General features: G+C 38.7%; 1 protein-coding gene across 3 annotated transcripts in view; it reads left to right on the forward strand.

Annotated features, from left to right (window-relative positions):
• The window catches only part of PRKACB (protein kinase cAMP-activated catalytic subunit beta), a 76,860-nt gene extending 60,461 nt beyond the window's left edge, over positions 1-16,399 (forward strand). For all 3 annotated transcript variants that reach the window (XM_063345353.1, XM_063345351.1, XM_063345354.1), the window contains exons 4-10: positions 442-540; positions 1,564-1,646; positions 2,179-2,305; positions 4,577-4,672; positions 7,121-7,243; positions 9,291-9,455; positions 13,483-16,399. In XM_063345353.1, coding sequence (XP_063201423.1) covers positions 442-540; positions 1,564-1,646; positions 2,179-2,305; positions 4,577-4,672; positions 7,121-7,243; positions 9,291-9,455; positions 13,483-13,608 — 819 coding nt within the window. In that variant the 3' untranslated portion in view covers positions 13,609-16,399. The remainder of the gene's footprint in view (positions 1-441; positions 541-1,563; positions 1,647-2,178; positions 2,306-4,576; positions 4,673-7,120; positions 7,244-9,290; positions 9,456-13,482) is intronic.
• Positions 16,400-22,933: the final 6,534 nt, after the last annotated feature.

Here is a 22,933-nt window from a genome sequence, read left to right on the forward strand (position 1 = left end):
GTTTGCTACTGGTCACACATAACAAAATTCACAATGAAATGTGTCTGACAGTGTCCTGCCTTTCTTAGCAAAGGGTCCAAAGATCAAATGGATTTTATTGAACTGTTATCTTGCTGCAAAAGTATCTCCATTACAATCACAAACAATTCTTAAGAAAATGTAAAGAGATGTTTTCCTTACTGATTTCTATACTCAGCATGTAGTAGGAAACACTGTTTCTAGTGTTTTCTAATGCAAACCGTATTGCATGAATATTACTCTTTAAAATGTTGTTAGACTTCTTAATCCTTTCTCGGCACTGTTATTGTGCTAGTAATCCATAAGGTTTTTCATTATCTGTAAAGTTACAAGCTTGTTTTCAACTAATTGTTTTGCACTGAAAAAATTATCCATAACTATAAAATGTCACACTTAAACTGAAGATTGTTTTTTCTCTCCCAGGTTGTCAAACTGAAGCAAATAGAACACACACTGAATGAGAAGAGAATATTACAAGCAGTGAACTTTCCTTTCCTTGTAAAACTGGAGTATTCTTTTAAGGTAATCACTATTTTGAAAGTAGTTGTTTGGGTTTCAGGGAAAGAGATGCTCAAACTTTAGATACTAAAACATTTAACTTCTACAGTACAATAGTTTAACTATTTTTGTTTTCAAAGATGCTTCGCTTGGCACCGTTGCCAGGAGTCCTTGCAGTTGTGGGCACACTTGCACGCACCTCAGTTCACCAGGTGATGATTGAAAGGATATCTCCAAATAAATAAATAAAAATTAAATTAAACTCTTAGAAATTTCCCCTGTTTTGGGGGGGGGGAAACTGGCTTCTGTATACAGCAGGGAGCTTTTAGGCATCAGTCTGTCTTTGAGAGAAACCAAAGCATGTATTTCTGTACCAATATATGGTAAATTTGTAGCTGTTCTGCAAATTTTTCCTTGAGATGTATACCTGCGGCAGGTAGGTCTTAATGACAGTCTTAACCACGAAGGAGAGAACTTTGAGGTTAGCTTCCGATTTCATGACAGTATGTGCTAGTCAGTCTGTAATGAAATTGAGTCTTTTCCTAATCTATAGTGTGGTAGGTGTCCTCTGTGTATTTCCTTCTCCGTTTTCTTTTACGTTTTTTTTCCTTTTTTAATACCATTTAAAATGAACAAACATGTTCTACCTTAATCTTTACAGTTTTCGGGTTTGGGGCTGGGGCTGTGGGAGATGACAAACCTCGGGTTGTCAGTTTCGAATTTTGAAGAGTGCAAGGTCTTGTCTTGCAGTAGGCATCTTATCCTCTCTTCCTTCAGGGTACTTACACACCATTCTGTGTCTAGAACTCACTAATTATCTTTATTTAAATTTACTTTAAAATAGATTTTTTTGAGGTATGTGATGCTCCTTTTGTCACGCGTCTGTACTTTTTTGAGAATTTCTAACTGTGTTGCTTTGTATTTGTTAAGGTCATTGGATGGCTACAATTTTTCATTTTCATTCTTTAACAAAATATACTCTGTGTAGGAATTACAGAGACTATAGGATGCCTAATATGTATTTTGTGTGTTTACTTGCTTCCTTAGGACAATTCTAATTTATACATGGTAATGGAGTATGTTCCTGGTGGTGAAATGTTTTCACATCTAAGAAGAATCGGAAGGTTCAGGTAAGAGTATTAATGACATTATTCCTTTAAAAAGGCTTATGTCGCTAATTTGGGAAGAGGGTTTTATAAAATTTGTCAGTATTGAAGAAAAAATTCTGAAGGGGTAAGTGCATTTAATTTACCCCTCTTTCAGTGGATTTAACTAGTCAGGCAATGAAAAAGTTGTAATTATTTCTTATTTTTCAGTTAGTTAAAGCAGGCATTTGTGATCTGCGCACAATAGAATCTTGGAATTCCTATGCATATTGTCACTGAAACTGACGATAGTTTCTAAAAGTAAAATTTAAAGTTTAAGCTCTCTATTGTGGGATGTGATTTGCATGTGTATTTTAGCTGCAAGACTTAAATTAAATTTAGGGAATAAGTGTATAAATTCTAAGATGTTTGCTGTTTGTGCTTTTTTCTTTTTCCTGTTACACAGTAAAAGAACCAGTTAAAAGATAGTTAATTTGTCTGTCCCTGGCAGTTACATGGTTGTTTTAGTATCTTAGCATAGTATCGGGGTACTTAATGTTCTTTTAATTCTTCACAGTGAACCACATGCACGGTTTTATGCAGCTCAGATAGTGCTAACATTTGAGTACCTCCATTCATTAGACCTCATCTACAGAGATCTAAAGCCTGAAAATCTTTTAATTGATCAGCAAGGATACATCCAGGTATGATATTCTTCATATATTTAGGGAGTGGAGTCTTGTGTAGGGTTAGGTACTTCTAGTAAATGTGTTTAGAATAAATGGTCTGAAGCTGGTTGGCATGTTAGCATGTATTCAGGGAGCATTACAATACCCTGCTGCTTACTTATGGTTAAAACCATTGGATTGTCCTCCCTCTGACTAAAATTAGGTATGCGCAATGGAGCTCTCTGCAGTGGAGCGAGTTGTCGAGGTTTCCCTTGGGGTCTGTGGTGAGAAGTAGGTGATTACATGGCTCTGTTCATCTGACCTATTTTATACCTCTGCCCTAGAACAAGACGGAAGGTGCCATAAAATGTCTGGTTCTCTGCATTGTCTAAATAAGCAGTTTAGGATAACCAGCTTGGATGTGAACACTGGCACTATGGTACTTAATTTTGGTTAGATGAATCCTACCCTTGGAGAATCCTAACTTTCTCAGCACATCTGGAGTAAGAGCTGAGTTGAGATCAGATCAGGATTGCAGTGCTGCAAATGATGACTTTGTTTTTACAGCAGCCTCTCACAGCACCTCCTCATCTTCCGTTTTTGTGCTTTTGTTTTTGCTCTAAATGGCAAAGGTGGTATAGAGGAACAAGCACTCTGCAACGCTTTGCAGTCCTTAAACTATAGAAGCTCCTCTTTCCTCATTGTGTCACCTTTTGCCATAGCAGAATCTAACAGGAAAATACATAATAAAAATGTTTGAGTGAATTGGAAAGGAGTCGTATCTTAGGTTGTTTATAACTGTGAAATAATTTTGCGTGGAGAATAAAATAACACTGTAGGGAGAAGAGAAATAGAAGTTCTATTAATGTGTTTAGGGAGCACCATTAACGTCAAGCTATGACTGGCTTTGTCCAGAATTGGTGACTCTATATGCGCCAGTGTGTTTTTGTGGTGGTGGGCAAACTGCAAACGCTGATGTGTCCAGCAGTCCCTCTCCCCGTGTGAGGCTGCTTCGATTCTGCTTCTGAACAGAGGGGGGCGTTTGTCTTCATATGTTGATACTGCAGCTCCAATTAAATTTTGTTAAGGAACTCCATTCATTTTCTTTTTGAATTTTAAAGCCATTACCGTTTGTCCCATGTCTGCAGTATATTCTTCTTATGTAGACTGATGTGCATTCAAAAACACAGAACTGATTCTTTGCTGACTGAAGCAGGTCTGTTTAGTCAGCACGTCACCCTCTCCATTCAGTTCCAGCTGTGATTGCTGTTGTTTCTACCAAAAATGAAGCAAAAGCTGCCTTGATAGTTTGGAGTTTGGCTTGTTAAAACGTGACATTCGTGTATCAGAAACATCAGCACATGTTATTGCATAATTAGCAATGATTGTCATTGTGGTAAACTATATTTTCCCAGGGAATGGGTTGAAAATGATACCAGGAAGGAGGAAACAAAAGAAACAGATCCCCAAACAAGCATAGACTTGGTATCTTGAAACTGATCCCAGAATTTCACATGTAACTCCCTGGCCTCCATATCTATTCCACAATACAGTCCAGGAAAAATCACAGAGAGGAAGATACTGCATACAGAGTTCTGAAAACTTACTGCAGAAAACATGACAAGTGAAATGAAGAATTTATAATGGCCAAGAACTTGCCATTTGTGAATACATTTACCCCCCCGCTCCCCCAGTCCTCAAATAAACAAGCTTGACTCCGGTGATGCTTTCAGAGATGTTCAGAACCAGAAGTTACTGGAAGACCTCTTCTATGTTGTCTTATTCCCACACTAATTTTACGTATAACCTTTATACATTTATGCAATAAAATTCTAAATTTACAAGACTGGTGGATATCTTGACCCTTTTTGCGATTCATTTATTTGTTAACTAAGGATAAGATAAATAACTTGTTCATATTCATGTTCTTTAAACTTTCAGCAGTATAAACAGACTGATGTGAAAAGCATAAGAAAAATTATCAATGTAATTGCAGTACATGTGGAAGATTAGTAAGACATAGTTCCCACTGATTTTTTAAATTATAAATAGGAGCTTGTGTCAGGGGGAAAATACGTGTTTTGTGTTATTTATCGATTTTTATCATGAGAAACCTTCTATCTGTCTGCATTAGAAGTACCAAAAGGACTGGCTACTAAACGTGCATTTGACTGTATGATACTATGTGATTTGAGAAACGAATTTTTACTCTGTATGAAATAGTTTTCCAAAATATTTCAAAAGTACTTAATTTTAAATTTGTTTGTAGAAGTGCACTTACAGTCAACTTATTTCTTCTGATCACAGGTCACGGACTTCGGCTTTGCAAAAAGAGTAAAAGGAAGAACTTGGACGTTATGTGGGACTCCAGAATACCTGGCACCTGAAATAATTCTCAGCAAGGTACTTCGTCGTCTTGTTCAGCCATGCATTTGATGCAGTTAAAACTTAGCATCCAATTATTAAGCTCTGAGGGATAAGCAATTACTGATACTTAAACTCAAATCTTGACTAGACAACTCCTTATGAATTATACAAAATGCAATACAAAATTGCATTGTAAATATTTTGTTGGTATACTAAAACTTACTTCAAAGCATGGATTTTCACATAACTGTACAGAACTTTCTACATATGCTTGCCATTTAACTTGTCGGGTAAAAAAGTATTTAAAGAATCTGTAATTAGTTTTTTTTAACTAGCATCAGAACAGCAGATCTGAATGATTACATTCTGAAGTGTTAACAGACTAGAACAGGAGCTCCAGAGGTAACAAGAACCACATACTGGATGAATCAGTAGTCACAGAATCATAGAGCAGTTTGGGTTGGAAGTGACCTTAAAGGTCATCTAGTTTCAACCCCCCGCCCTGGGCAGGGACACCTCCCACTAGACCAGGCTGCTCAAAGCCCCATCCAGCCTGGCCTGGAACACTTCCAGGGATGGGGCATCCACAACCTCCCTGCGCAACCTGTTCCAGTGCCTCACCACCCTCACAGCAAAGAATTTCTTCCTAATATCTAATCTAAATCTCCCCTCTTTCAGTTTAAAACCGTTACCCCTCCTCCTATCACTACGCTCCCTGATAAAGAGTCTTTCCCCCATCTTTCCTGTAGGCCCCCTATAAGTACTGGAAGGCCACTGTAAGATCTCCCATGAGCCTTCTCTTTTCCAGGCTGAACAACCCCATCTCTCTCAGCCTTTCTTCATAGGAGAAGTGCTCCAGCCCTCCTCTGGACCCGTTCCAACAGGTCCACGTTTTCCTTATGCTGGGGGCCCCAGAGCTGGATGCAGTACTCCAGGTGGGGTCTCACCAGAGCAGAGCAGAGGGGCAGAATCACCTCCCTCAACCTGCTGGCCACGCTTCTTTTGATGCAGCCCAGGATGCGGTTGGCTTTCTGGGTTGCAAGCGCACATTGCTGGGTCGCATTGAACTAACACCCCCAAGTCCTTCTCCTGAGGGCTGCTCTCAATGCATTCTCTCCCCAGCCTGTATTTGCATCTGACCCAGGTGCAGGACCTTGCACTTGGCCTTGTTGAACTTCATGAGGTTCTCATGCGCCCACCTCTCAAACCTGCCCAGGTCCCTTTGGACATCCCTACCCACTAGTGTGTCAGCCGCTCCACACAGCTTGGTGTCATTGGCAAACTTGCTGAGGGTGCACTCAATCCCACTGACAAAGATGTTAAACAGCACCAGTCCCGGTACCCACCCCTGAGGAGCGCCACTCGTCATTAAATAACTAGTTGCAGAGTGTTTCAGGTTTAAGGCACTTTACATGAAATCAAACATGACAAACCTCTGGGTTTACACATAAAGTACATGCAGTCTAAGCTTACTGTTGATCATTTTGTGTCTGGAACTTGCACTAAGTGTTCGAACATAGAAGAAATACTATTTATCGTATAGCTGTTCCGCTGAACCCTTTATGTTTTGCGAAGGAAAAATATCCTTATAGGTTAGGGAAGTGCTTATGATATAAACAATCATTAATGTTAAATTATGCATTTAATATGTGGTTTAATTAAATCCCCTTTGCAGGTCTTTAAAAGTAAACCGATGTATTTTTTTTTTATTTGGGGAGAAAGTGTTCATTATTTGCAGACTTTTTGCCCCTATGCAGCTAAAGCAGCAGAAGAAACTGCAACGTGTCTACTACCAATTCTCCATAGTAGATTTTTCAGGGAAGACAGTCTTAGCCCCGAGCTTTGTAAAAGATGTCAGAGAGCACAAATAAAATTTGATGGGGTTGGTGGGGTTTTGTGGTTGGTTATTTTTTCTTTAATATTAAATAGGATTTACTGATGATTTTATGTTCAGGCTTTAAAGATCAGGTCATAAATGACTATAACAGCTAATAAACTAAACTTTTAAGCTCTCGTAGCTAGTTTACTAAATATGAAAATGAATGTTCTGAAATGTGGATAATCTAGCAAAAAGGTGATGGTATACAAGATAGGAAGTGTTGTTATATTTAATGAAATATCTAAGATTTGAAAGAAGCTTCAATCATTCTGTAACAAGATTATTTTTACTTTAAATAATTAAATAAACAAATAGTGCCCATTTCTGTCAGTTAGGGAGTTTTGTCACATCAGTGTAAAGACATCACTGAAGCTCAGCACAGGAATGTGTGCAAAATGTTTCACTTTCATCACTGTTTCACTCATCACTGTATTAGGTTTTACGTAAATTGTTGTTGGGATCTACAAGCTTCATTTTGGTTTGAACTAGGCTGTAAGTTCTGTATGAAACAAGCAATAATGCATTTGCTTTCTTTGTATTCCATAGATGAATACCTTAAACTATGTTAGAAACGTACTAGCAGTGGTATTTCTCATTTTATCTAGGGTTACAACAAGGCAGTGGACTGGTGGGCATTAGGAGTGTTAATCTATGAAATGGCAGCTGGATATCCCCCATTCTTTGCAGATCAGCCCATTCAAATTTACGAGAAGATTGTGTCTGGCAAGGTGAGTGAAGGCTCTGTGTATTTTCGCAAATGCAGGTTTTTTGTCTTTGCAGAACGTGGTTTTTGCGTGGAGTAGATGCAGAATTTGCTGGCTACTAGGCAGTGAGCAGTTTGGAAAGAATATGGGGAAAAGTTTGTAATGTATACTTCTTAAGTGCAGACATTGTTGCAGTAATATTAAAAATCAAAGTTCTAAAAATCTGTTCCCTGCCTTCAAATTTGAAACGCAAGTTATTAAATTTACAGACATTGTGGTATTACATCTTTTATGCTTGGATAAAAATGATCCAACAACTATTTAGGTGTGTGCATAATGAGCTTAGCTATTTTCTTTTCTAGAAGTATTTTTGCAGCTCTTGAGAAGCTCTAAAGAGTTTCCATAATTCATAGTAGGTTTCTTTACACCTTTAGTCCTGTAGTTCAAGATGTGTCTAATGTTCTGTTCAGCTTTCATTGTTGCATAAGAATTTTAAAAAGCGTTTCCAGCTTTTCCCTTTAATTTTTCATGAATATCTCTGTGTGCCAGGTAGCATGAAAATGTGATCATTCTGTCGGTTCTCCTTCTAGCCAGTGTTGTCTCTTCATGTTTCTTTGTGCTTGAGTTGTTAAGGTTCTTCTCCTCCTTGTCCCTACATAAACACATGCCATGCCTCGCCGTACGAACTTCTGTAATTCTAATCAAGAGAAATGCCTCAGTAGGCCCTGTGGTGCGCTGCAAGGAGATACATTCCTGTCTAGGATCTTATTCAAATCAAGAAGGTGGTTGAAGGTTGTAATACTGTGACCCTTCAGCTGTCTCGATGAATATATGGGAACTCGTTTATGAAGATATATTTTTAAAGAAATATTTATCTCCTAAACTAAAAAAAACTTGGGCATTTTTTGCAATTCTGTCTAATTTGTTTGACATTTGTACCATTGATCATCTGCCGCCTTTACTGTGTCCGTGGACGGATGCTTGCAGAAACAGCACTGGACTTGAACTATGGAAACTAACATTCGGGTCTCAGTTAGCAGTATGTTCCCTTTATAACCTTAAGTCTTTCATTTAATCTACCTCATGCACTTAGTTCTCTGCTTAAAGAATGGAGTTAATATTTCCTTACTTCTCGCCCGTCTAGATACTACATTCATAAAAACCTGTGAGTTTCTCATGTGCTACAGTAGAGCCATGTTGACAAGTGAACTGAAGCGGTGTCCTCGATTATCAGACCTCTTGATTTTTGCAACACCTTTTTATGTTAAATAATGGCATGTTCTGCATTTATGTCGTAACTGATCAGCTAACTACAGGGAGTGTCAAATGCTGAACCTATGGGAATGACAAATACAGCTTTCTGCCTCTTCTTTTTCCCCTTTTTTCTCTCGTCCATCTCAAATGGTGTCAGTAGATCCTTTGCTAGTAAAACCCTATGTAATTACATCCCATAAATCTTCTTCAAATATTTCTTAGAGAGGTTTGAATTAATTGTATTGGCAAGTCACTCGTGCTATCTTCAGATAGTGCTGTGTTATTTACGTAAGACTTTTGATGTTGGTGTATTTAGTTATCAGAAATAGATTACAGTACAGCATAAAGTTCCAGATTAAATTGTAACGATTGCTGAATGTTATTTCCAATTATGTCTATATATTTATATGCTATATATATTCTCTGCTGTACTGTATCTCCTGTGTGTATGTAATACAATCTAAGAATTTTTTCCTAGAAAATAGTTGAGAATGATCTGAGGTGAGACACCAAGTTAAACTTAGCTTTTTTTTTTCATTACATTAAATGAATATTTTTCCTCAACTCAATCAGATCTAGATTTCAGTTCAAAAGCCAATAAATGCACAAGGTAGTGCTACTGATAAAGGCTCTGTGAAACGGAAATACATGTGCAACAATAATCATCTCTCTTTTCATGCATTCCTGCTTGATTTGTTTTTAGAGGAAGAACAGAGAATGGCCCTAATGTTTCCTTCTGTGTGAACGCTGTTTTATTTCACAGGGGGAAGAATCAAATTTTTATGTTGTTTTTAATGTTGTGGATGTATATTTTTAGGTAAGGTTCCCATCACACTTCAGTTCAGACCTAAAGGATCTTCTAAGAAATTTACTCCAGGTAGATTTGACCAAACGATATGGAAATCTCAAGAATGGTGTAAATGACATAAAGAATCACAAGTGGTTTGCAACTACAGATTGGATTGCCATTTATCAGAGAAAGGTAAGACCCTAACCGATCAAAACTATTATACAGGTCTTTACGGGGTTGAAGTAAAATTTCTAATTATTCTGCTTATCTATCACTTTTAATTAAAGTAAGAAAAGGTGAAAGTAGTTCAGTCCTCAACATTCTGAAGAGTTTATATTGATCGAATTATGTTTGTTTCTTGTTGGTATTTTATCCTGGACCTCTGTGCACGTTCGTGTTCTCCTAACAGGTGTTGTGCTGTAGTCTATTTCTGGAATATCTCAGAAGGAGCCATCTCCCGCCTCTCTCGCTTTTTATTTAACCCCTGCTATAGTGGCATCTATAAATACTCCTCCACAGCAGAGAGGAATCTGTTTTCCTTTCCAGCTAGTTCTTAGCAGTCAGACTGTGCTTCAGTGTGGAGGAGCTCTAGCCAAAGCTGGAGCTTTTCTTTTTCTGCTAAAGAAGTATGCTCCCTCCTCCTTGTTCTTCCTTGATCTGTGATTGGGACAGGGTCAGATGTCAAGAGTGTCTATTCAGTCCTCACCATCTACTGAGGAGTTTTTCCCTTCTGACGCCGCACTTGAATTGACTGCGGTTCCATAAGCTGCGGTAATGGAGAGAGCCCTGCTGAACGCTGTCTTCTGGCATTTGTTAGAATGGTTTTCTGCCCTGCTTTACCAACATGACTTGCGATGTGGTTTTTAGAAAGTCTGTGCCCAGTTTGCACCATGAACTTCAGGCTTGCATAGGAATGAAAGCAACAGAGAGAACTGAGAATATTTTCAGAGCACGAGCAGCCATTAACATATTGGTTTGAGAGGAGCACATTAGTGGCTGCCAGGATGAGTGAAGCAGAGCTGTGAGAGGAAACTGAGGAAAGGGATGAGGATGATGACAGTTCAGTCTAGGTCTGTCTTCCAGTAGCTCCAAAGCTCCCTTTCCCCTTCAAGGTAGAGTCCAAGTTAAGTATCTGTATAGTAGTGAGTTACTAGAAACAGGTTCTTAAGAAATTATTTTTTCTCTCAGGTGCAACCTCTGAATTCTTTTTTTTTTTCAATAGACAACAATAAAAGACTAAAATAACTTCATTGGTGGTGTCTCAGAAGTCTCAGGTGGAGAAATAACTTTATGTCTAGATACTGGTAAAAGGTTAGAGTCAAGCGGTAACACATTAAGGAACTGGTTGATGATGTTGAAATGCTAACAGCCTTGATTATAGAGGCATGAACTTTCGTCTGTAGCAGCAGTATGTTAAAGGCCAGACCTAAATACTAACAATAGTTTCTAAAAAGAAACTGGTTGTTTGGCTACATAAACTGACAGTACAGTTGTTGTAGTATTCACTAATGTATTAATTACTAGAAGACAGGGTAGAATTAACACATCTTGTATTCTTTCTATTTATTAAGTATAGATGTGTTAAGAAAAGATTCCCCATTGCAGAATTGTAATTATCTGTTCTTTGCTTTCTTAATGCCTGTTTACAGGGCGGTTTTATATGTGCTGAGTTTCATTCCCCAGTATGCCGTTAGGGGACACCCAGGCCCCATAATATTAAATCAGAGTGTTTTAATAGTGTACTAAATATTTTTAGCATTGCTAGTGCACTGCTGTAGAGAATTACTTTCACAGAAACAAGAAATATTTTAAAACGTGAACTAGTAGTACATTCAGAATAGCTATTACTAGTTTTAAAGGATTGTGAAAACTGATGTTGAGTAAGTTTGAAGCTCCTAATTATAAGGAATAAATATTGTAATACTAAGGGTCTGAAACAACAGCATGGGTTACTGTCATTTAAACAGTCATAGAAATACAGCAGTAAACTTTGGGTTTATACCAGGTTTTCACAATGGCTGTTACCACAGCCTGTATTTTTCTGAATAAACGTGCTGTTCCTTGGCAGCTAATGGAATGTGAATAATTTGTTATGCTACAGTCATAAGTGAACCAGCCAATTACTTAATATTTCAGATAAGATCAAGTCTTGTTTTCTTTGTGTGTTTGCGTAGCTGTTGATTAAAATGCTGCCTGATAATACAGCTGTACTTAGGGCCAAACAGGTATTTCTACTATAAATCAGTATTATCTCCTGCTATCTCTCTTTAGCGATTTTCTTAGTGAAGATAGTAGGAAAAAGTCTGAGGCATCTTATGTAAGCATGTATTAAAATTCCAGCAGTAAATAAGAGATTTCTTGTGCCCTGAGCTTTGTTGTAAGGTAGTAATTGAAAATCAATTTGAGAAGACACAGAGACATAATTCAGGTAATGGTAAACGTGTGGCTTTGTGGGCTGGGTATGTACACAGGCTGTGTATTCTCTCAGCATAAATCGCCTAAACACATCTATTGTTTTAGGAACAAAAGGATACATGCATGACAATTGTAGCACATGCATGCAGAATTGTATGTAGCACTATACGTGCAGAAAGTTGGTGTTATTTCTTGGGGTTGTATAGTGTTATCACCCAAAGTCAGCAGAGTTCAATTTGTATTAGTTAGTCTGTGCTGTACCTCTTTAATTTACTGATTCACGCACACCTTGGTTTAAATTTGCATCACCTCAATAATTTTGCCTACCATAAAGGTGCATAACTCAGGCACCTGTCAAATGAGAAGGAGGACTGTGGTACTGATAATCATGCCTCCAACTCCAGTTTGCCCTAGCGCTGTTTCAGTAGAGTATCTCGCCTTCTCCCTGGTCGTCCGTTCTCTCTGGTTCCTTCCTTACCATCCATTCTTCATCTTTGCCTCCCATCAACCCCGAACTCTGCTTATTCCTTCTTTCAGCATGCAGTTGACTCTAAAATTTAGGTTATTTAAAAAAATAATTAAGCTTCATTTTGAACTTTGAGGTGTGATAGACTAGGAGGATTAAGATTTTAATTAATATTAGCTGAGTGAAGGTGGAATTTAGTAGTCTGTTACCTAAAATAGCATTTAAGTGTCTGCAAGTTGGGAACAACTCCTTCTTCATTCTTTTTTCTCAATTTTTTTTTTTTCCCCCTGACTGTGTAGGGACAGTATAAGCTGTCAGCCAGTAAAAATGCAGGTATTTCCCTGCGCAGACCTGTGCCTTTGTTTAAGGTCATCTTTAGTTTAACTTCCAAGATGAGTAGAGACTGAAGTGCACCAATTGGGACGGAGAGATTGAGACTGTGAAGTTGTAGCTAGACCCAAGGATTTTATTTTTGAGGTCAACCTCAAAAAGCTGCAGGTTCCCTAAACTTTAAGAAGCAGCAGTTAAGAGGGTCCTTGGAAGACGACTGGTTCCAATACCTGAGTGTGAATGGCTCACTGCCGTACAGGTGATGCGAGAAGCGCCAAATCTCAAGGCTAATCGAGCGTGTATGTGGATTTGAGAGGATATGCAGGCAGTCTTTACCAGAAGGGGTTTTCCATCATTAATTGGAGCTGCACTGGCTTTCTGTACAATCTTTTAGTGACCCCTTCGAGCCATTGCTTGCCTCTCAGTTGCGACCTAGTTTTGAGAAGGCTTTCACTTCTCACGGTTAGGTCCTCGGAGGAACTTTGTAGGAGAAGCAGAACAAATTGTTTTAAACTTGTATTAGGTTAGTTTTTGTTTGGAAATAGGGGATTGTTGGTAAGTAGGAGGAGAGGGGTTCTAAACATCCCTGAGATTTTTGAGCAGTCTTGATGGCAATCAGTCTACTTCTCCGCTTCTGCCGTGGCCGTGCGACTGTTAGAGGCAGCCCTCGCCACGCCGGGACCTGCACCACACAGCTGATGGGCTGAGAGCAGGGTCTCCTCTGCAAGAAGAGAACTAAACTTTGAAGTGGAAATAATTTTTTATTGATGTTTGTCTGTGAGATATTAGTCTTTTTCAATTTGGATTCCTACATCTAGGCCTGCACCTTCTTAGGCTGGTTTTATGTATGTGCCACGACTTTAAGGTGGTTCACTGTAATAGCAGTTTTCTTGGCAGGATTTGAGGAGTAATGGGAGTATTGTTGTGCTCATTATCACGGTGTTCAATCTAAAGATATTAGGCCAATAATATTTCACGTGCTTTTTTTTTTTTCCTCACGAAATACAGGTAGAAGCTCCGTTCATACCAAAGTGCAGAGGCCCTGGAGATACCAGCAACTTTGATGACTATGAAGAAGAAGATATTCGTGCGTCTCTAACAGAAAAATGTGCAAAAGAATTTGCTGATTTTTAGTAGGCGTAAGAGGACAAGATGACATCAGGGCTCACATTGGGATCTTTGCACTCTGTTAACAGATGAGGTGGAGCTGAGACCATCATATGTCAAAACAGTTACCTAGTTACTTCATTCCACAAAGCTGACTGAGGTCTTTATTGCCATCTTCCATGTGTGCAGTTTGCACCAACCCTTCTAACTAGGCACAATTAAGCAAGCACTGTTTGTGCAGTAACACAGAATAATAGACCACTTTCCTACTTAACTTTGGTTTCTGTCGTTCTTCGTTTCTGTGTATTGTTCATTTTCCCCCTTTAAAATGAAGTAGTTTTTTACCCAAGAACGCTCCATTTTATTTTGAATAATGTATTATTTGTGTGAGTGAAATGGAAGGTGTTGCGGCTAGTGTGATTTAGACTGAAGTGAAAGATAAATGTTGCTTCTAGTCTGTGCCAGCCAATAATTCTTGTCTGTCTTGTGTCTGATGCTACAATTTATAATAATTTTTTAGTAGCTCAGACTAAACCTAGCCAACATTTTTAGCATTTTTGAAGGTAGTATTTATCGCCATATAAATGTCTGCTAAATTAACTTAAAAACATTTCTCCTGGAGACTGACCAAAATTCAGTAGAATCAATTGGATGGCTTAAGTAGGGGACAGTAGCTAGACCCCGTGCCTTGGTTTTCTACATCCCTGCAGTTTTCGTCACTGCCTCCTTCCTTTGTATTTCCCACCTAGGCAGTAGGTAAATTGCCATAACCAGACTGTACCACGGAGAGCTTACAGTCTCGGGAGAGGGAGTAATTCCACCTGGTCTGGATTTTGGACCATATTTAACCAAGTCAACTTACCAGCATTTCAGTTGGCAGGTATGAAATGGCTTTTTAAGAACATGAACCCTAAACTCTTAAAAGGAAGTTTTGGTCAGTATTGTAGACAATATGATTCATTTCGATTCACTGTTTTTTTTGTTTGTTGTTGTTTTGTTTTGTTTTGGGTTTTTTTAGGAAAAAAAAAAAAGCCAATATTTGGGCTCCCAAAGTATTCCTTGTTTTGAGCCTTTTTTGATTAAAAAAGGCATCCATTAAAATCAAAACCACCACACCACAAAAAGCAAAATGCGCTCTGCCATTAGCTATGAAAAACAAATGGTTTAGCAAATGCAAAGTAATGTTCTAGATGCATTGCTGGATGAACACGGTTATTTTTTTGTTAGCTGTTAAGAATAAGAGGTAATTGCCAAGTTTTTATTCTGGTATACTATATTAGTAAACTGAGGATGGAGTACTGCTACAATCATTTTCTTTTTAATTACAGCACTTCATTCACGAAGAAAAGAGACAAAGTTTAAAAACTGCAACAGCTGGGTTTATTTTAGTTGCGTTGTGTCTTCATTTCTAACCTACTTTCTTTCAATCCAACAGAATGTATGGTCACACAGATATAAGTATTTGGGCTTAATTATGTTTTGTATACTCTCACCAACTGACTTAAAAGGTATTGCTACCATGTGCTAGCTTTGGGCACTTTTACACATTTATTTCAATGTTAATAATCAGTGGCTCAGCACTTTTTTGGGGGTTGCTTTTAAACTTATTCATAGTAGTTTTATTTGTACACTTGATTCTGGCTGTCTCAGTGACCTGTCTTAAAACAGCACATCTAAACAGTTGAAACTAGACTCACATTTTATGATAAATTTACATGCATACGAGGATGAATTGTTTTTAAACAAAAAAAGAGCTATCTTGATACATAGCCATTGTATTTGTTTGGATGTCAGTGCAAAGAAACCGCTGGCATTCCTTCCTTTTAATCTGTATGACACTCCTTTAAGAGAAGCCTTTGTAGACATTTTACAAAAGAGTATGAAACGTCCCATCCAACATTCTGTATGTTTAGGTTGTTGAGCATTTTTGCACAACGTCATTAGGAGGCTGACACTGAATGCAGTCTTTGTCCACCCATATTTACATATGTGCAAGAAAAGTATAAGATACTTTGCTGTAGCAAATTTTATGTAACAAAAATATATCGTCACATTAATAAATTTAAAGAAATCCTTTGTATGAAAATGTTAAAATCTTTTGTATTTCATTTAGACCAAGGACATGCTGCTGTATGCTAGCTGTATGCGATAAATTCTACAGTAACTTTGTTGTCGTTTATGAACTTTAAAAGATTTTAATAAATGTTGGAGATCACAATTTGATTCTGTTATGATTTTAATTTTTAATCATTACATTTATAATTCTAGTAAGGTTCCGAGATTTTTCTGTTTTGTAAAATACTGTAATCATTCATCTTGCGTGTACAATAAGACAAAAGTCTAGGAAATTGGTTCTGACATGTCTGTCTGATATCCAGATTAAATTCTACGTGGGCATAAGTGGAAAAGTCATCTTAATGCCATGATATTATGCTATTTTTTAATTTTATGAAAATCCTGTTAGAAAGTAAAACACTTTTCCAATATGGCATAATAGACTTCAGTATGGAAATGAGATTCTATTTTGGAAAAGGAGGGGAAGTGTGCAATTTCCAAGGCATTAGTGAGTACATTTGACAATGTGAGTATTATACAACCCTCTCATTTAAACACAGTCATAAAATATAACTACAGAATATTGTTACCTGTATTTAATTTGAAAAATCCTTTTCACAATATGGAAAAATTGTATATCTATGACAGTAGAAGCTTGTTAATTTTACACATTTGAGGAATTAAGTGTTGAACTATATGGTATATTTTAATTGTACTCTAGTTGTATGTAACTTTCATTTCCAACATAAAGGATTGTATCTCATTAAGTAAATTGCTTTTTTATTATCTTGTCAGTTGCATTAAAACCCTTATTTTTAAATCCTTTAAAGTATTTTACTAATTTTTGCAAATAATTAGATGTTTTTAAGTGCTGCAATAGTGTGCAATATAGTAAACATTTATATACAGAAGTGCAAATTAAATTATGTACAACACTTGTGCGGCTTCTTTGTGAATCAGAATGTTGTGTGATGAGAGTCCTTGCATCTCCCCACACACTGCAAACAGGGGTTGAAAGCAAGAGGAAAAGGGTATGAAACACAGTGCGCGTTATTAGTTGGGAGGCGTTAAGCTTTGCGCTAACTAGGGTGCTTGGAGAAGATGGTGTGGAGAACATTTGAGGCACTATGAGAAGTCAGTGAGTTGGACGACTTAGACAATCAAAGGCAAGCCAGGTGATCACGAGCTGCACTATTGTTTGTCCGCGTATTTTCATCCAGACTCGTTGCTTTTTATTCAAGATAATTGCCTGTTTTTAAACTGTCTGCAGATCCCGCTGTACAAACTTTGTGCCGTGTCTGCTTGTGCTGTGAAACAACTGATAGAAGTAAAGACTGTTCATGGTCTTGGCATTGTCTGTCTTGAGGCTTTTTCTGCAAGTGGTGTTGGGATAGGCTCCGGCCCCTGCCCTCCGTAACCCAGCTCCTCCTCTTCCTGCTCCCCGAGCGGAGCTTCGGCCTCTTTGCTTCTGCCGCTGTGGTTTTGTCTTCTCGGTTTAGTGGTACAAATGCTATATTGCTTTTTAAAGACCTTTGTACTTTTTCTAAAGCTGAGATAAGAAACTGCAGAAAGACTGTCTTCTGCTTGTACTACAGCTCCCAGGCAAACACAGCACGTTGAGCTGCAGAGTTGAAGGCGTCATTCAAATCTGTTGCTCCAATTTGCTGTGTGTAAGGAAGACTTATCCCAGATAAGAATTTGAGAACCATCCCATAAGAAATTGGTTAAAAGACGACTCCATGCTCCAGCTGGGGTGCGTATAGCTGATCTGGGTGTGCTTGACAAAAAACGATTGTATGACCACCATAGTTTTACAAGTGTGGGTCTTGCACACATTTTAAAAATGTTTTTAATTGACAGCTTGAGGAATCAACTGATTTGAGGCCTCTGACAGAAGGGGTAAAATATGAGTCTCTAATATCAGGTAGGGCAGTGATCACTTCCATTAGAAGGGTTAAAGCTCCACAAGGATGTTTAAATGTCTTCTAGATATAAAATATCTTAGATTGGAATTATGTAATGTGTTGGGTTTTTTAGAAGGATAAGAAGGGTATCTTGAGGCAAGGTAGGATCTCAAGATAGCTTCCCTAACTAACTTTTGAATTGGATGTTGAATAAAAGTTTTGATTAAATCTGCGGTCTAGTCACATTTTGACCTTTTGTTGGGTTTTTTTTGGTATACTACAAAAAGGGATGCCTGCCTGAAGGAAACTTGCATATATTGAAAATGTAGTTTATTCTTATTAATCCGTTGCTACAAAAGGTTCCTACCTTAGTTGGATAACAGCAGCTTGAGGTTTCCATGAAATCACTGGGATGAGTTACCAATAGCCTTATTTCAAAGCCAGTAAAATTTTCTTTAGAATCCTCGCAGTCTGGTTGTCCTGTTCCCTCCCTCAGAGGGTCAAATACAAATGTTTTTGCAAAAATGTATTTCTAAAAATTGTGTTTATGTGGCTCTTTCCTTTAAAATTTAAAAGCAATGTATTTGTGGTGTTGATTTGCATTAGCTCATGGTCAGTGAAGCAAGTGAGAAAGACCCAGCGACAAACTTGCACGTTCCCTGTTAGTGCTCAGTTTACAAGATTTAGGGTTTGACAGATTCCACAGTAGCAATCTAGTATCGAATTGCAAATTCTGCTCCTTGTGTGGAGAAGCAGGCTGTCTTAGGGGGAGGCATCTTTGCTAAGGACAAGACAGAGAAAACACTTTGCCCAACACGTGGACATGGTTGCAGCACAAAAGCTCTTCCGGATGCAGAGGTTGTTCTAGTTGGAAGGAGTTTCGAGGACAGAGAGGTCAGTGATCTGTTCCGATACAGACTCGGTAACAGATGTTTACCTGTGCTGGGAGGTAGAGGTCGGAGACTTCTTCCTTTGCCTTTGCTTCCAAGGTGCTGTGGAAGATTGGAAGGGACGCAGCTGGAGGTACATTGACTCAAACGGAGCAAGGTCTCAGCAGCCTGGCATGTCGTGCGATACCTTCTGAGTGTGTCCGGTCAGTTACTGACTGGTTACAGAAGAAGTACTGGTGATTAGTGCAATAAAGAGAAAAGTGGAGTGCTGGAAAGGCTTGGTTAACTTTCTGAAATTCTTCCACCATCAAGATAACTTGATTTAATTTTTTTTTAAAGATTCAACACCTTCTCATTTACTTTTAGTGGTATATCACTGCTTTGGTCTATACAGCAATATCACAAGAACTGTCTTCTACTGGAAGTCTTGTTCTTTACTGTGTATCTATATTGCTACTTTGAATGTATATATAGTTATCGAAGTAATACTTCAACTAAATGAATGCTTGATTGGGATGCCCTTTCAATTTCTTCCATCTTTACTGTCATCTTTCTACTTGATGTTTGGATAAAGTGGGGATCTAGGCGTTGGGGCTCCATTAACGATAGGTAACATCTTGGATGAGTAAACCAATGTAATTCACCTATCTCACAGGTGTGTTAATTGAGGTTAAGCAATCAATATCTGGTTATTTCGTAAATGCCTAGAATTTATAAAAGAATCTCTCTTCCAACTGCCACCTTAAAAAAAAAAAAAAAAAAAAAAAAAAAAAAAAAACCCAAACGTGTGTCCCCAATAATATTTCCCCTTATTCTCTAAACATACATATTGGGAAGTACGCATCTGGGAAGCTTGCTTACTGGTGGGGGAAACAGAGAGGAGCTGAGCAGGTAGCCTTAGCAAAAACATTATGTTGTAGCAGAAACAAGGTCATGGTGGCAGAATCATTCTAAGGGCTGCATGACACAACAGGTATATAAGGTAGTGATAGAGTTTGTTAATGTTAGCGCGTTAGTTCATGACAGGAGTGTGGTTCTCCTTCTGTAGAAGTATCTGCTCTGTGGTTTAGGACATAACCCAGGGACTTGGCTCCCAGAGGACATCCGCATCAGAGCGCCACCTCCCATGGCCAAAGCACCTAGAGCTTTTTCTTGAACTTTTTTTTTTTGTTCCAAATTACTACAAAAACCTGAAAACTATAATGAATCATGATTTCACCTTCACGGAGCTTCGCTGAAAGAAAATGCTCTAGTTGCATCCATTTGCCAGTAGATGGCACGTTTGCATGGCGTGGAACAGCATGCGTAAGAAATGTCAGCTGCAGAGCGTAGTAAGAACAAGAGACTTGGAAAATACACGTAATATTGGCAGATAATATAAGTAATACCAACCACGAGTATTTGCTGTTTATGTATTAGTAGATTTTGCCTTTAAATCCTTTTGGAGTTAATTATTAATACTTGCATTTTTTTTTATTGCTTTTCATATCAGCATCAGCAAAACAGGAGCTTTTGACACTAATTTGAACAAAGGCATTTTTTTTCATAATATGTATTATTGCACAAGCTGTATGAAAACGCCACTAAAAATCCCTTACTGATAAATCCTATTTTTATTAGAGGCCAGAATCAGGGGGTCTGTTTTAATAGCACACAATCACATTTCTGTACTATGTGCACTTGAAAGTTCAGAAATACACTGCTTTTAATCAAAAATTGTCACACAAAAAAAAAGATTGAAAAGTGCTTCTAAGCTGGCTCATTAAATATATAATATTTATAGTAGAGAGGGTGTACATTTTTAGAGAGCTGGGTGCTGATCAAATTTACATGTATCTCTACTAATTACAGTTGTAATGTTTACAGGGGAAAAAATTGTTCAATATTTTTCTGAATTATGTGACCACTAGAGCCGTTGGAGAGAAAGTAAAGTTACAGCAAACATGTTCTTGAGAGCATCTCTGATCAGACACTCATCAACTCATTTAGAACTGAGCAAATTTTTAAAAGGTCAGTTTAACTGTTGTAACATTAATGCATAAGTTTTGACTGTCAGGTCTGCTCGTGTTCACGTGTGAATATGTTTCATTTTGGTTTATGTCAAAGGAGAGCGTAGAGCGGGGGGAAAGGGTCATCTAATGTGTGACTGGAACGCTTACCCTGTCGTAAGGGTGTTCCTTTCCTGCAGTCGGTGGTACTGTTTGCAACCACGGTCTGCCAAACAACAGGCGCATCCTTTGATCCTTCATATTTACACGCAAAGCATCGGGTTGTTGTGATTTCGTTTCCTCACAGTTCAGTGCCTATGAGCAGACAGAGAATCCCTAAGCTCCCCCTGGCACCAGTGACTGGGAACTGCAGAGAACACTCCTCTCTGGGTCCAGGGTGCTCCCAGTGGGCTGAGGAGCAGCATCCTCCATGCCTGGTCCATGGAAGAAGTGCCATAAGCTGGTCTTCCACACCTGGTATCAGATCTGGCAGTTATACCAGAACTGTAATGTGTAAAGAAGATGCCAGTATTTACCAGGACATGGGTGCTTTACAGATCTTAGGAATCTGGATGTTTCTGAAGCAGGCTAAAACTGCCTGCTACTGGCTAACTCCGCTGGTGGTAGAACTTCACCGCCCTAGAAACTCACCACATGATCCGCCTGAATGCCTCTGAAATATGATCATTCCCCAAAATGTCTATGGTTAGCAAAGGTGGACACCCTTCAAGAGCTTGCCGCTCTCCAAGTGTTGGGTAGATCTCTGTGCATACCCAGAATATTTTTTTTAGAAGAAAACCGTAAAGGAACAGACTGGTTTGGCTGGACTCCTGGTACCAAGGTGGGTTTGCAACTAAACCTCTGCTCTTTTCTTTATTGAGTGCGTACGTGGTCCTGAATCTTACTGACCTTGGCTTCTAAGAAAACCTTTTGGTGTAAAGATGATGTAAGAATGTTAAAATGGTGCTTTTAAGGGGAAATCCACAACACCCCAGAAAGTCTGTGTAGGACTAGATACCTTTCTGGGCAGGCGTTGAAGGCTCTTAATGTCCCCACGTTGAAAATGGGGAGAGCTCAGCACAACTCCATTGGAACACTTTGATTGCTGCTGTCAGGTGGCTACTGAGGAAACTAGATGTTAGTCTTATCTATTGTAAAAATAATGCATAAGTTAGGATTTTTAGAAATGGAGGAGGTATTTGGGGTTGAAATAACTTGAAAACATTTTCCAGCTTGTGGACTAGGTGTCTATGATGGACGTTCCCTCAGTCTGAGTGTGGGTCTCCTCTGCCTCCTGAAAAGGTGTGTGAGAGCTGCGCGGGCTCATGGGTACGCTGGCTTCCGCGGGGGTCTGTACTGGGACCAGTTCCCAGGCACAGCGTCCGGGGAAGTAAAAGTTCATACGTGAAGCTGGTGAGGTATCGGAAGTCAACTTTCCAGCCAAGACTGTGTTGTAATTAAGAAGATGGCAGCCTCACCCCTCTAAATGTTGTCTGGAGAATGAGGAGGAGGAGCAGGAGTGCACAGCTGCAGGGGAAAGCTGCTTGGTGGGAAGCGGGTTCCTGCCTCCCCTGCAGCGAAAGCACCTGTGAATCGCACTGTTGCCACCAGTCACCAAGCGGGACACCGGGCCACCAAGGTATTGAAATCAGGCTTTTGATGGTTTTTCAGTGGCATGCAGGTTCTGCACTCCTGGGGGAAAAAAAAGCTTCCCAGCAAAGTGAGGGGAAAAAAAAATAGCGCTAATTTCTTAATGTAGTGTTTGATATATAGCTGAGATTTCTGGTTGTATTTCATTGACGTTTTTCTGTCTATAACTGTATTTTTCTATTCTTGTGTGCATCAGGATGTTGTGCTTTTTCATTTGCCTCACATCATACAACCGAAGTGCTACCTTTCAGATTTCCCATAGATTTAACAGCTATTTCACTGAGATGTCTGAGCCATGTTGATAGAACATATTTTTTATGAGGCCAGATTCTGTTTTACAATGTTGGTATTTCGTACGGGTACTTTTTATAAGCTGCATTATCACAAACTAGGCAAATATGTGGCGGGTACTACTGCTAGTATGGGTAGAATGAGTTGTGTTTTATACAATGATTTTTTTGATATAAAGCATAAGCTTTAAAACAACAAGGGTTTAAGTCTGGACAGTAGCTTTATTAAATATGAGCAACTACCAGAATAAGAAGGAGCACAACAAAATAAGTAGGGCAGGAAATTCTCGGTGAAGTGGATATAATTCACGTGCAGGAAGATTTATTTAAGCAATTCAGTCTTGGAAACCAGCGGAAGCAAAAGCAGAAAGGTACCGCTGGCCTTGCGTTGTGGTTGGCTGCTGTTCACATTTATTTTTAGCCTGGGTGAAGAGGGTGCAACTCTAGTCATCTTACCAGAGATTCATATGATTACCAAAGAAAAGGTTGGATAATGCTTATTGTGTAAAAAGGACCTTAGCATACTAAAGCAAAGATTTTTAGGTACTCCCCATCAGGACAAAACAGAGGGTATT

The sequence above is a fragment of the Chroicocephalus ridibundus genome, chromosome 8 (genome assembly GCF_963924245.1).
Source record: "Chroicocephalus ridibundus chromosome 8, bChrRid1.1, whole genome shotgun sequence".
In the NCBI taxonomy this organism is placed as follows: Eukaryota; Metazoa; Chordata; class Aves; order Charadriiformes; family Laridae; genus Chroicocephalus; species Chroicocephalus ridibundus.